Source organism: Saimiri boliviensis, chromosome 2, assembly GCF_048565385.1.
Source record: "Saimiri boliviensis isolate mSaiBol1 chromosome 2, mSaiBol1.pri, whole genome shotgun sequence".
In the NCBI taxonomy this organism is placed as follows: domain Eukaryota; kingdom Metazoa; phylum Chordata; class Mammalia; order Primates; family Cebidae; genus Saimiri; species Saimiri boliviensis.
In genome coordinates this window covers 63,869,242-63,884,182 of record NC_133450.1, presented here as the reverse complement: position 1 = coordinate 63,884,182, position 14,941 = coordinate 63,869,242, and the positions used below count along the sequence as shown (strand labels likewise).

At 37.7% G+C, this 14,941-nt stretch overlaps 1 protein-coding gene across 3 annotated transcripts in view; it reads right to left on the bottom strand.

The window, feature by feature from the left end:
- Window positions 1-14,941, bottom strand: part of TRIP11 (thyroid hormone receptor interactor 11) — an 80,465-nt gene that overhangs the window by 20,796 nt on the left and 44,728 nt on the right. For all 3 annotated transcript variants that reach the window (XM_074393462.1, XM_010350557.3, XM_074393463.1), the window contains exons 14-16: window positions 13,468-13,631; window positions 11,976-12,079; window positions 6,888-6,987 (exon numbers count right to left, since the gene is read on the bottom strand). In XM_074393462.1, coding sequence (XP_074249563.1) covers window positions 6,888-6,987; window positions 11,976-12,079; window positions 13,468-13,631 — 368 coding nt within the window. The remainder of the gene's footprint in view (window positions 1-6,887; window positions 6,988-11,975; window positions 12,080-13,467; window positions 13,632-14,941) is intronic.

The window sequence follows — 14,941 nt, the reverse complement described above, 5'->3', positions numbered from 1 at the left end:
GGGGGAGGGGGTGTGCGGGAGGAAGGCAGGTGGCAGACAGGGAGGGGTCCCAAAGCCTGGACCCAGGCCCCTTTCCCTCCCCCTCTGAACCCCTCCCAACCCCATGGCCTTTGTTTTTTTTAAAGGAGTCTCGCTCTGTTGCCCAGGCTGAAGTGCAGTGGCATGATCTCAGCTCACTGCAACCTCTACCTCCCATGTTCAAGTAATTCTTCTGCCTCAGCCTCCAAGTAGCTGGGATTACAGACGTGTGCCACCACACCCGGCCAATTTTTGTATTTTTAGTAAAGACCAGGTTTCACCATGTTGGACAGGCTGGTCTTGAACTCCTGACCTCAAGTGATCCACCCGCCTCGGCCTCCCAAAGTGCTGGGATTACAGGTGTGAGCTACTGCACCTGGCCATATTTTATATAAGCATTTTTAATGTAACCAAATCAAATTTATTTCTCCACTCCATTCTCCTCCCTCAACCCTTTATTGTGAATTCAGATAATCTGTACTGTATTTTCTCCATACTGAAACAGAACTAATCTTTTTAGAAAGAGTAAATATGAGTGATTATATATTTAATTTTTACTCCTCTGGCATGTGAGACAGAATATCTATTTAATTTTAAAAGTGTTACCCACTTTCTTACTTACAGGTGGGAGCCAAACATTGGGTACATATGGACATAAAGATGGAAACAGTAGACACTGGAGACTACCAGAGGGGGAGGAATAAGAACTGAAAAACAAACTAATGGGTACTATGCACACTACCGGGGTAACAAGATCATCTGCACCCCAAACTTCAGTGTCAAGCAGTATACCCATGTAATAAACCTGTAGATGTACCCTGAATACACAATTTGCAATCAATTTTTTTTCAATGGGATATTTCACACACAAAAAAAGCAGATTTCCAGTATCTCTTGAAAGATCTGAAGACATGGCAACACTGGGCCTACATTCCTGCATGGCAGCAGCTGGGTGGAGCAGAGAATCTACTGCCTCCATAAGAAACACTCTTCAATTGATCAATCATTCAAGTAAGTTCAAGCCCTTCACTAGCCTTTTCTACCTTTCCATGCTACTAACAGCAAGTAGAAAGGATAGCTCTTTCCTTTCTAAAACATGTGTTGCATGTATTTGATGTGTGTCATCTTCCCTTCCTGCCTGACTGTAAACCTCCTGAAGGCAGGACCCTTGTCTCCGTCTTTGGATCTTTAGTGCCTACTGCAGTGCTTAGCATAGAGCAAATAAACAATGAATACTTGAGAAATAAGTCAACGACTGATTGATTTCTCTGGGAAAAGAGAATATCTGCAAAGAACACTGGACAAAAAGAACAAATACTTTATGTTCTGAATTATGTATTCACCTGTGCATAAAGAAATAAGGGCAAGTACATAAAACTCATTAACTCGAAACATTCTTATTGCTACATCATGTACTTTCCCTTTAAACTTAGAGGAATTTTTTTTTTTAAACTATAATTTCTAAAATGAGGCTCAGTTTAGATATTAATATTAGGGAGACTTACATTTAAAAATATGATAACTACGTTGAAAAAGATTTAATTGTTTATCTAATTAACATACACTTTTTTCTTAACTCATATTTTGTCATTGTCTAGTATACCCAGATGTTTATATCATCACAATTTTTTAACCATTTATGGCAATTCAGAAAACTGCATCTGGTACTTCTTATATGTTTCCTCTAAAATCACCAGTTCTGCCAAAAACATCTATAAAGAAATCCCTCAAAAGGTTTGGGTAACAAAGCGTCTGGGAATGTATTTGGCTTCTGTTCAACGGGACATTATATGTTTTCTTGTATAAATCATGTCCTGGAAAAACGGAATGTCCGTATTTAAAATAAAAACTTTACCATCCAGCACCATAAAGGTAATTCCATGAAAAACATTTTAAGTTTCATTTATATCTGTAGTTTTAAAACATGATTTTATGCTTCATATTACAGTAAGTTTAACTGAGACAATTTTATACATTCTTCTAGATTTTCTTTTAAAAAATGGTCTAAGGAAATTTTCCATTCTCAACTCATAGGAGACTTTTAAAAGTAGTCATTAAATCTTCTTTAAAAAAAAAAAAAAAATCAGGCCGGGCACGGTGGCTCAAGCCTGTAATCCCAGCACTTTGGGAGGCCGAGGCGGGTGGATCACGAGGTCAAGAGATCGAGACCATCCTGGTCAACATGGTGAAACCCCATCTCTACTAAAAATATAAAAAATTAGCCGGGCATGGTGGCGCGTGCCTGTAATCCCAGCTACTCAGGAGGCTGAGGCAGGAGAATTGCCTGAACCCAGGAGGTGGAGGTTGCGGTGAGCCGAGATCGCGCCATTGCACTCCAGCCTGGGTAATAAAAGTGAAACTCTGTCTCAAAAACAAAAAACAAAAAACAAACAAAATAAAACAAAACAAAAATCGGCCAGGCACAGTGGCTCACACCTGTAATCCCAGCACTCTGGGAGGCCAGAGCGGGTGGATCACCTGGGGTCAGGAGTTTAAGACCAGCCTGGCTAACATGGTGAAACCCCGTCTCGACTAAAAATAAAAAAAGAAATTAGCTGGGCATAGTGGTGGACGCCTGTAATTCCAGCTACTCCGGAGCCTAAGGCAGGAAAATCTCTTGAACTGGGAGGTGGAGGTTGCAGTGAGCCAAGATCACACCACTGCACTCCAGCCTGGGCAACAAGAGCAAAACTCCGTCTCAAAAAAAAAAATCAGTTATGTCACCCTTTCAGATACAGGTATAAACTAGCAAACACAACAAAAGATCTTTGTATTGCTTATGAAAACTCACTTTTCTTCCCACATTGTAAAATTCACCACCCTTCTGAATCACAGTTATCAAAATAACTATCTTGTGCTATTTCAATTTATCCAATCATTTTCTTTTTCTTTTTTTTTTTTTTTTTTTGAGATCGAGTCTCACTGTCTTGCCCATGCTGGAGTACAGTGGTGTGATCTCAACTCAGTGCAACCTCTACCTCCTGGGATCAGGTGATTCTTGTGGCTCAGCCTCCTGAGTAGCTGGGATTATAGGCATGAGCTACCATACCTGGCTCATTTTTGTAATTTTAGTAGAGACAGGGTTTCACCATGTCGGCCAGGCTGGTCTCAAACTCCTGACCTCAGGTGATCCACTCGCTTCAGCCTCCCAAAGTATTGGGATTACAGGCGTGAGCCATCATGCTCAACCAAATCATTTTCATTTAAGCAGGAATTTATGTCAAGGATGATGGTAGAGAACGAGACGGAAAGGGAAAATGTCAAATCTTACCACAAATATCACAACACAACACATAATGGTTCAGTCACAGGTGTATATTTTCTCATCAGTAATAATTCCATAGAGATTTGGAACTCTGATCAACTCCGAATAGCTAATGGAAAACACTGTCATATGTGCTTCACAGGCCACTATACTGAGTTTGGATATGGGATGGCATGTGAAGTCAGTCTTTGGAACCGTATTGAAGAACACTTTCAGGTAAAATGCTGGAAGAATTATTTCTAAAAGGAAGGATAGCAATAATTCTTTTACCAGCCAAAATTATCTATTAAACTCTAGTACTCTTAGGATCTTAGGATTTATTTTCATTGTTACTTTCCCAGGAAGAAGGATAGAGGGGGAGGGAGACAGGGAGAAGATTTAAACAGTTCCCTACTACTGGTTTAAGTCTTTACTCAAGTTCCTTTTCTCCATGGAATGCTGTCTGACCCTTCATGGGATTCTGGAGGAACTAAATATGCACTGTCTTATGATCACTGCCGTGCACCACTGTCTTAAATTACTAACCTATGGCGTATCTACAGTACGTGTCATTTCCTTAGCTAAACTCCTTGGAAAGAGATACTATCTAGCATCTCATACAGCAGCTAACAGGAAGCCAAGCAGTTGGTTCTCATTAAATACTTAGTGTCTGATTAGCATATGTCTTCATACTTTTCACAAAGGCCTGAAAATACTCTTAATTCATAACCACAGTTGCATATACATACTCTAAGAAATGACTGAAAAGTATCAACAGTCTACTGTTTCAATATTGGCGTTGTTTGCAACAGCTTTCTTTTTCATGTGTTTGACTAGACTGAATCATCTCATCTCTGGTAGCAATGACATAATCAACCATTTTGAATAAAATACTTTTAAAAGTGAGTTTCCTAATATTGTTTAAATGTTGAAACGGTATATCAACTAATCATTAGTCTACAGATGCTTACAAGTAAAACAATACTTTGTCTTTACAATTCAAGTCTCCGTGTACTTTCTTCCAACAAAAGCCAATCTGTCTTTTTCAAAACTGTTTCTCCTGGCAAATATTTTTGCTGTCTGGCCAAGTTTTGTGTTAAAAATAAAGTACAGTATTACAACATCAATCAACATTTAAAGTACTTAATGATCTAGGAGAGAAAATATACAGTGATTCTTTTGAAACAAGTAAACCAATCAAAGTTTTGTTTATATTATCAAGAGTGCAGCTTTGAGAAAATAAAATTGCATTTGTATTTAGAGATATAAAAGTGATATTAAAGCACTTAGGTAATACGAGAAAACAGATTAAGAAGAACTGAAAATGGCAAGAATGACTTAGACATAACGGAACCAACTGTCTTTTTACACCCCGTCCTGTCTGTGCAACACTGGCCTCTTGCCTGCCCTTTCAAATACCAGTTGTACAAGCATAATCAGAGCTTTCTCTGATTATTATTAGCTAATACTGATTCCACAAAATGAGTCCAAAGTTCCTATACATTCACAATGATTAATATTCTTTACATAAGAAATCTAGGCCACCTAAGCCTTATCATCTATAATCAAGAACATCTGAAAATATTCTACTAGTGGGAGCTTAAATGAGAGCCTCAACAAGTACTAAATACAGGTTGAGTATCCCTTATCCAAAATGCCTGGAACCAGAAGTGTTTCAGATTTTGGACTTCTCAGACTTTGGAATGTCTACATTATAGTACTACCAGCTGAGCATCCCTAATCCAAAAATCCAAAATCCAAAATGCTCCAATAACCATTTCCTTTGAGCATCATGTCAGCATTCAAAAAGTTTTAAGACCTTGGAGCATTTCAGACTTTGGATTAGGGATGCTCAACCTGTACTTCAAGAACTCTGATAATACTTATTCACTAAAATAAATCATAGAATTTTACATTTACCATCAAGTATTGGGAATGACTCAGATAGGTGTCTAAAAGAGGATGTTGCCTTAGATATTACAGTAGCATAACATATAGCATTGAGTTGCCACAAACCAATGAGTTGGTTCACAATACTGCTGTTTCACCTCCATTAGTTTAGCCCAACCCTAAGATACCAGTTCTCAGTGTCTCCTCTCAGTTGCCCATATGACTTCCAGATAAGGCTGTAGTTACACTGGCCTTTAATCTAACTAGACTGTTTTCTTAATAAATATTGCCTCTTGGTAAAGGCAGCCATTTCGACATTTAGGACACAATACAGAAGATGCTACCATATTTTCAGAGGAAATTGGAGATATATGGAACAAAATACACTAAGACTATAACCATTTTCCTGATAGGACTACAATAACATAGAAAGATCATGAACTATGGTAATAGGTGAAAAGACTGGAGTTCAAATCTCGCCTCTTTAATCTAGAAAACGGAACTAATACCGTCTATTTTAGAGATGCTTATAAAAAGTAAATGATGAGAAAACTAAATAAATAAATGTTATGTCAAATGTTTGTAACAGACACTCAACATATAATTGTTTCCTTGCTGCCCATTTCCAGGCCCTCGACTAGATCTAGAGATCCTAGGCTGGCCAAGTCTTACAAGGTAGAAGACTTTTGGTTGGGCAGTAACTTGCCTCAGAATCAAATCATTTTGAGGACAATTACTTCCATCTGTCTTATTTTTCTCCTTTGTATTCCTAAAAACCTCCCCTCTCCGGTCTCCTGCTGGATTTAGGTCAACTTACTTTGGCTTGTTCTTTGATGTCCATGCTTCAGTGGCTCCTGCCTGCTTGCCTCCCTAGTACCTAAGTCACTGCTTCTGTTGTTGACAGTTCCTCTGATGTACCATCGCCTTCTATTTTTGCTTATTTCTAAGTTCATGTTAGGTGGTATGTATTTCTTAATTACATGCCTGGTTACTATTGTGCCTAACCTAGACATCTAGAGTTGATGCATTCTAGGTTCTGTTATCACCTTTCCAATAACCTTGAATCATTACCTACTAAATGCAGCCCTAGAATAGTTTTGACTTCCTGGTTGCCTCTAACTTAGAGATGAAATGAGGATATACCATCTTTGTCAGCTATTGGATTCAACAAAGCCCTATAAGCCACCTGATCATTGAACCAACTAATAATCCTAAGCATATGACACACCTTAGGAATTGACAGGGCATACGAGACACCTTATAAACATCAAAAAACACATGATGTCCCTGTGGTAAAACACGATCTACAATCATAAAAATCTAGTTATACCTAGACACTCATTCCATAGAAAGTTATTCCTTTACTTGAGAATTCTGCCTTAACAGATCGGATGGCTTTAGGCAGCATGCACATGAACTGATAAGGGAGAAATCACATCCATAAAAAGTCAAATCAGTCTCATCAAGCCCTCTGATGGTCAACAGGTGACAGCCAACACAATGGCATTCCCTCAACATCCAGGAAAACTAACTGGACAGCCAGGGCCAACTTAAAGACTCTGGTTTCACTAGGACCATACTTAAATTGAAGCAAATCAGTAAGGGAAGATGCAAATGGAAGTCCCACATCAACGAAGTTGGTCTCACTCAACTCTGCCAATTTATGGCTGAAGACTACATTTGATGCTATATCAGTATTGTAGTGGGGGAAAAAAGAAAAAGAAAAAAAGCCTACTTTGTTTTTTAAGTTCTTCGATTTGTTCTTCTTTTAGGTCTAACTGTTCTGTAAGTCTTGATGCTGAATCCAATGCAGCATTTGCTTCATCCAAACGTTCCTGAGAAAATAAACTTTATTAAAAAGTATACAAAAATTATTTCACAAACTGTAAGGCTTAGAGACATTTTAGAGTCAACCTTTACATTTCGGCTGGTGAAGCTGCACCTCTATGACCTTAGGCAAATTCATCCAACTAATAAGTGTCAAAGGCAGAACCCACATTCTTTTCAATACAATACTGCCTCATTTAGAGGAACTAAATAAAAAGAGCAGATGTCACTAAAGACAACATGATGATAGAAGTTAAAAAAAAAAAGTAACAATAAGAAATAAAACTCCAAAAAAACACAAAGTCCAGAAACATAGCAACAAATGTTCTTACTCTTTTTAATTTTTTAAAGTCTAATAAAGCAATGCTTGATTATGACTTTGTTACTTTAAATTTTATTTCCCTGACCTCTACTAGTGAATTTGAGCATTACTTTTCATGTTTACAGGGCAAGTTGGATCTGACCTTCTGTGAAAACCTCTTTGCATACACTGCCCAAGTTTCTACTGAGCTATATTTCTCTTGTCCATCTGTAAGAGCACCTTGTATAGTAGATAAGAAACTTTTTAACCTGTGCTATGCAAATAGTTACCGTATCTGCCATCTGTCTACTGACTCTACAATATCTTTTGCCATGTAAACACATTACATTGTATATAATCAAACATGTTCTACTTTGCTTTTACAGCTTCTTAAGCCTTGGTCTTTGTTAGAATCCTCCTTGCCCTTAGAATGTACATGTTGTCTTCCAGATTTTATTACAAGATATTTTGTTTTTTTTCTTACAAGATATTTTATAATATAATTAAATTTTTAACACGGTGTTTCTTAATGGGAGTGGCTTTGACATTCCTTGCCCAATAAATGCCAGGTGAGACATCTATCCCCAGATAATCAACACCACTCCCAGTTGAGAGTCCCTGCTTTAATACACCTAGACGTGACTTTTGTTCATGCTGGGAGAAGGGGGTCTGTTTTTTCTTTTTCTTTGTTCCTTATGGACAGCTGCTGTGTCAACATCATTAATTAGATAAGCTATCCTTTTTCTCATTAAATTAATTTAAGATTTAGTTTCAACTTCTCAAATATATCCTGGGCTCTATTTCTGGATTCTCCTTAATCCACAAATCTAGTCAATATTGTATCAATTTATGATACTATCAGGGTATCTAGTAGGCAGGTCTCTCTCCTCACTGTATTAATTCTCATAACTTTTTTTGGCTATTCTCAAGTATTCTCACATGTAAATTTCAAGTCAAGTTTTGCCATCTTCAGTCAGTGTGACAGCCTTTTTAATGTATTATCTTGGATAGGTCACAGTCCCCAGTTATTCAATCAAACATAATCTAGATGTTGCTGTGAAGATGTTTTGCAAATGTAATCAAAGTCCTTAATCAACCGAATTTAAGAAAGGCATGTTATTCTGGAATACTTTAGGTGGGCCTGATTGAACCAGTTTTAAAGTTCTTAAAAGCCAGGGCTTAGGCTTCCCCCTAAAAGAGAAGAAATTCCCTCTTTAAGCCACAGCTTCCACCTGTGCCTATGGAGTTCCACACTGCTTGCGACTTTCCTTTCCTGGCTGCCTGTGGACAACAGCTCTGGCTCATGCCTGCTGAGTTTCAGCCTGCCTTTGATGTGGTCTTCCCATCCTGACTGCCAACATACGAATTTCAGACTTGCTTAGCCAGCCCCTACAATCATGTAGCCAATTCCTTGTAATAAATTGCATATGTGCATCCATATATATCACACATATAAATTTGACACATATACATACACACCCTACTGATTTTGCCTTTAGGGACTGAACTCTGATTGATATATAGAGGGACTGAAATTAAACAATTTAAATAAAATATTTACTATTCAAAAATCCACAAAAGTAAATTTAGTGTGAAGGAAATTTAAACTTTCAAATGATGTTTTTAACCCCACAGCATTTGTACTTACAAAGTTATTAAAGCTTAAATCTACACTTAGACTTTTCCAAAATTAGCATTTAGATTTTGCTATTCTACCGATAGTTTGGTTTTTATTTCATTAATTACAGCTTTTATTTTTATTAATTCTTCTCATTTATCTTGTTCTTCCTTTAAATGTGTATTACATTTTACATTTAAAAAAAAAAACAACCAGTTTTAAAAGAAGATTTGGCTGGGTGCTGTGACACATGCCTAGAGTCCCAGCTAGTCAAGAGGATGAGGCAGGAAGACTGCTTGAGCCCAGAATGCAAGGCTGTAGTGCACTATTATGATCACATTTGTGAAGAGCTACTGCATTCCAGCCCAAGAAATATAGCGAGATTTCATCTCTAATTAAAATAAGAAAAAAATGCCAGGAATAGAGGCTCTCACCTGTAATTCCAACATTTTGGGAGGCCAAGACAGGAGGATTGTTTGAGCCCAGGAGCTTGAGACCAGCCTGAACAACAAAGCAAGAACCTGTCTCTAAGAAAAAAGAGAAGATCTGGAATTCCATTCTAGCAGTTCCACAGACTGTATACTCTGGATCCACTAGAAACTACTACTTGGATAAAATACATCTTTTTAAATGTATTAATGACATGACAAGAAAGTAAGTATAAATGATCAATAAACAAAAGATGCTTGGCCAACTTGGTGAAACCCCACCTCTACTAAAAATACAAAAATTAGCTGGGAGTGGTGGCAGACACCTGTAGTCCCAGCTACTTGGCAGGCTAAGGCAAGAGAATTGCTTGAACCCAGGAGGCGGAAGTTGCAGTGAGCCAAGATCCCACCACTACACTCCAGCCAGGCAACAGAGTGAGACTCTCTAAAAAAAAAAAAAAAAAAAAAGATGCTTGACCTCACTGGTAATTAGAGACATACAAATTAAAACCACAAGAAGATAGCCCTTCTGCTATGGCTTCAATGTAGCCCCCAAAGTTCATGTGCTGAGAACCTGATTCCCAATGTGGCAGTATTGGGAGGTAGGGCCTAATGGGAGGTGTCTGATTCATGGGGGCATCACTCTCATGAATAGATTAATGCCCTTATTGTGAGAGTGGTTCATAATCAAGGGTGTGGGTTCCTTACAAGTGGAGGAGTTTGGCCCCCTCCTGCTCTCTCAGCCATGAGATGATACAGTAAGCAGATCCTTACCAGTTGCTGGCACCTTAATCCTGGATCTCCCAGCTTCCAGAATCTGTGAGCTACTAAGTTTCTGTTCATTATAAATAACTTGGTTTGTGGTGTTCTATTGCATCAGCACAAAATGGGGTAAGACATTTTCCTACCCATCAGATTGGCAAAAACTTTGAAAGTCTGATAATGTCAAGTGTTAACAAGGATTAGAACAAGAACTCATGTGAACTGCTAGTAGGAGTAAATTAGCACAATCACTTCAGAAAACAATTAACCATCATCTAATAAAGCTAAAGTTGACCATATATATCCTATAACTTACCAATTTCAATCAAGATATACACCTAAAAAAACTCTTACATGTATTGAAGATATCTTAAATATCCTTTATTAATGGGTAAATTATATATTCATGCAATGCATACAGAAGTGAAAATAATGAAACACCTACATACAGTAACACACAGTAATATGACTGAATCGCGTAAGTTTTTTTTTAAAAAAGCAAATCTCAACCCGGCGCAGCAGCTCACACCTGTAATCCCAGCACTTTGGGAGGCCGATGTGGGTGAATCACCTAAGGTCAGGAGTTCGAGCCCAGCCTGGCCAACATGGTGAACCCCTGTATCTACTAAAAACACAAACATTAGCTAGGCATGATGGTGGATGCCTGAAATCCCAGGTACTCGTAAGGCTGAGGCAGGAGAATCACTTGAACTTTTGGCGGGGGGGGGGGGGGGGCAGGAAGGAAAGAGGTTGCAGTGAGCCAAGATCCTGCCACTTCACTCCAGCCTGATCAAAAGAGGAAAACTCCATCTCAAAAAAAAAAAAAAAAAAAAAAAAAAACCAAAAGCAAGTCTCAGAAGAATCATTGAATTTACATATACATCAAATGCCATTTACATAACTTCAAAAATATGCAAAACCAAACAATGGATTGTTTGGCGCTTCAAATCTATGTGATAAGAACCATAAAGAAAAGCAGAAAAAGAAATAGAAAACAAAACAAAACAAGGAAGTAATAAACATAACATTTTGGAATCCTGGTTACCTAAGAGGTGGAAGATAAGAATGGGATATGAAGGAATGCATAAAGAACTTCAAAGGATGAAGTTTTATTTCTCACACTGGGTGGTGAGAATGCGGGCATCTGTTGCATTGTCAGTCTTATATTTTATACATATTACCTAAATTGCTTTGCAGCCACTCAACACTTAATTAAAATGTTAAAACTTTATTAGGACATATATCTTCACTTACTTGGGACATTAATGTTAAGAACAGCAAGATTACCTCCACTAATGCCAGGTAAATGAACTTTAGCTTTTCTACCAGCTATTGACAGTCTATTTATGACTTAGAAAAGTTTTTCCTAAATCTAAAAGCAAGCTGTTTTGGTGTCGTATCTCTTCACAGGAGTTCATTTTTCCTTATATATAATTTTTATATGTATGAAATACAGCATGTAATAGAAAAATCTTTTAAAGGATGATGCTATTATACAAAAGAAAAAGATTTAATGGCATAATATATATTGTTTTAATCCATGTGAAAGAGTGCTGAATAAATTTTGTTGAAAAGAGAAAATTATAAAGTTAAAATTGTAGATAAATTTGGATGCTTTTTTCCCCCAGAGATCTCTAAAATTCCTGTGTGTGCCAAGAAATGTAAATTATCATCTTACATTTGCTGTGTCTACTCTAAACTATGACACCTTAGGGAAATCCTGGGTATCTTATTCACTGTCAGGCTGCAGCAGAGAGCTCGATTCAGGGTAGCTACTCAAAAGTTTACTAACTGAACAGTTTAAGAGATCATTTCCAAGACAAAGACTCTACAAGTAACTGTTTCATGAATAATAAAACCTAACAAGAGGAAACTATTTTGTCCTACCTGTAAGGATACCACTTTTCCTTCCAGATTTTCTGCCTTTTTCTTCCATTCAGCTATAAACTGTTTTTGCTTTTCGAGTTCAGCAGAATACATAGCCTTTTCCTCTAAAGAGAACAGAAAGTCACATTAGTATTTGGCAATTGTGTGATAAAACTGGAATGTTAAGCCATTTGAAATTTTAATAATCCAATAAAAACAGTTCAAATGTCTCAAACAGAAAGAATACATGCCTCAGTGTAATGCTAAGTGGTACTTAAGTAATGAGATCACTTTGCTCTGTGTAAACCTTCTCCATCTTGTCTACCTTGCAGATTCTTCTCTCCCTTCATAAACCTACTCAAAGATTTCCTCTTTGGCAATGTTTTCTCTATAGCCTCAGTTCCATACTGCTTTGTATGCATACCCACTCGAATAATTACATTATATTGTAAAGTAGACCTGAAGAATTTTTCTTTCTTGTTTTTTGCTCTGTCACCCAGACTGGAATGCCGTGTTACAATCTTGGCTCACTGCAACCTCCGCCTCCTGGGTTCAAGCAATTCTCCCTGCCTTAGCCTCCCAAGTAGCTGGGATTACAGGTGTCTGCCACCATGCCCAGCTAATTTCTGTATTTTTAGTAGAGACGATTTTTAGTAGAGACGGGGTCTCATCCTGTTGACTCAGGTGATCCGCCCACCTTGGCCTCCCAAAGTGCTGGGATTACAGGCATGAGCCACCACGCCCGGCAATTCTTATATCTAAAATTTAAGATTTCAACCCTGAAAGGACACAGAGGTACAAATTTAAAGTTTTGCTTAGACACAAAAATAAAAGCCTCCGTTACTTCCTCATTCTCATATCCCCTAATCACTTTCCCCAACTAGTAGTTAATTTACTGTCAATAATTACTGAATGTACGAATAAACAAATGGATGGATGAATGATCTAAAGTGAGTAAATCTAAGGATAGGAAGTAGAATGTGAGAAGATCTATTTGGTTTTCAGGGTAAAACTGCTCTGGCTACTATTATTGTGTCTCCAAAAAAGCATCTTCCATATGGACTAGAGAATGTAGTTACCTCAAAGCATAGACAAATAGCTATGAACATGTGAATCACTATTTGAAAGAACAGTAATTAATGATGATTATCTCAAGTAGGTTCAACCTCCAGCCATTACCTTAAAACCTAACTATTTTTTCTAAGCACATCTCTCTCTTTCTTTGTATTCTCCTCTTTATTACTTGATCATCTTTCCTTATTATTTCCTCAACTCTTACCTCTCACTGGTAAGAGGATAGTAAAAAAATTTTTAATAATTACTAAATAAAGTTTGTTTTCTCGTCTTAATTGTAAAAGGAGTCTAAATTAACTTTCTGATGGCTACTCACCCTATCCTCTGAAAGGGTAACCTTTCAGAGATTTCCCCATGCCTCAACTAAAATAGCTCTCAAATTAGGCAAAATTTCCCGTAACTACAAGTTTTCTTCATTGAAAGTGACCGTAGAGCTTACCTTGTTGGAAATGCTCTAGTACCATCTGCAGGTTGGCCAGTGACAGAGCATACTGCTTTACTTGTTCCTGAGAGACAGAAAGCTGCAGCGCAGTTTCATCCCTTTGCTTGGAGACCACATTCAATTGTTCTTGCAATGATTCTACCTGCACACTGGCTTGATGGCTTCAAACAAAAAGAACAAAAGTCAAACCGCTTCTATCTATTTAGATACTTTAACAAGAAACCACCTTCTCTACATCTCATTGCATTTTATTTATTTTACTGTGAGACAGTCTCACTTCGGAGTGCAGTGGCACCATCTCAGCTCACTGCAACCTCAGCCTCCCGGGTTCATGCAATTCTCCTGCCTCAGCATCCCAAGTAGCTGGGATTACAGGTGCCCACCATCACGCCCCACTAATTTTTGTATTTTTAGTAGAGACGGGTTTTCGCCATGTTGGTCAGGCTGGTCTCAAACTCCTCACCTCAGGTAATCCGCCTGCCTCCGCCTCCCAAAGTGCTGGGATTATAGATGTGAGCCATCATGCCCGGCCTCTTATTGCTTTAAATTCAGGTTAGATATCAAAGTGTTTAGATACTTTAGTAAGATGAAACATCTTCCCTGCATTTTTTATTTTGGTAAAACATACATAAAATTTACCATTTTAACCAGTTCTAAGTGTACGGTTCAGTGGCACTAAGAACATTCACACTGTTGTACAACCTACCACCATCCATCTCCAGCACTTTTCTCACTTTCTCAAACTGAAACTCCACACCCATTAAATAGTAACTCCCCTTTCCCTTGAAAACTACCATTCTACTTTCTATCTCTGTGAATGTCATCTTCCTTTATTGCATTAGATTCAAGCTAAATTTCAAAGAAACTTGAAGAGTTCTTCTGGTACTTATTGTCCCTATTTTTGTAAATTCAATTACTCTTCCTGTGAAAGTGACTTTGAACAAATGGCAGTCCTTTTAAAGACTAAGAATTAAGTTAAATAAGAAAAGTCAGCAAAATAAAAATGTAGGCCAAGTGAGATAGCTCTCACATGTAATTCCAGCCCTTTGGGAGGCCAAGGCAACATGACTGTTTGAGCCCAGAAGTTTGAGGCTGCACTGAACTATGATCACACCACTGCACTCTAGCCTGGGCAACAGAGTGAGATCCTGTCTCTAACAACTACAAATAAAAGAAAAAGAAAACTGTACAAGTAAATAGACTGTAATTTTTGTGCTTCCAGGATAAAACTCTTAAGAAGTAATTTATCAAGAAATATTTTATAAGGAACTCTGGAAGTCATTTTGTCTAGCTCCCAATTTAATACAAAATGGATTCTATGACACTCCCTTGCCTTTGACCCTCTTGCATGCATGGTGAACTCACAATTTTCCAAAGGCTATCCTACTTATTATTTGCTCTGAATATTAGTTATCTTTTATTATCATCTTTCTTTCTGACTATATTAAACACAATCTCTTAACTCTCCACA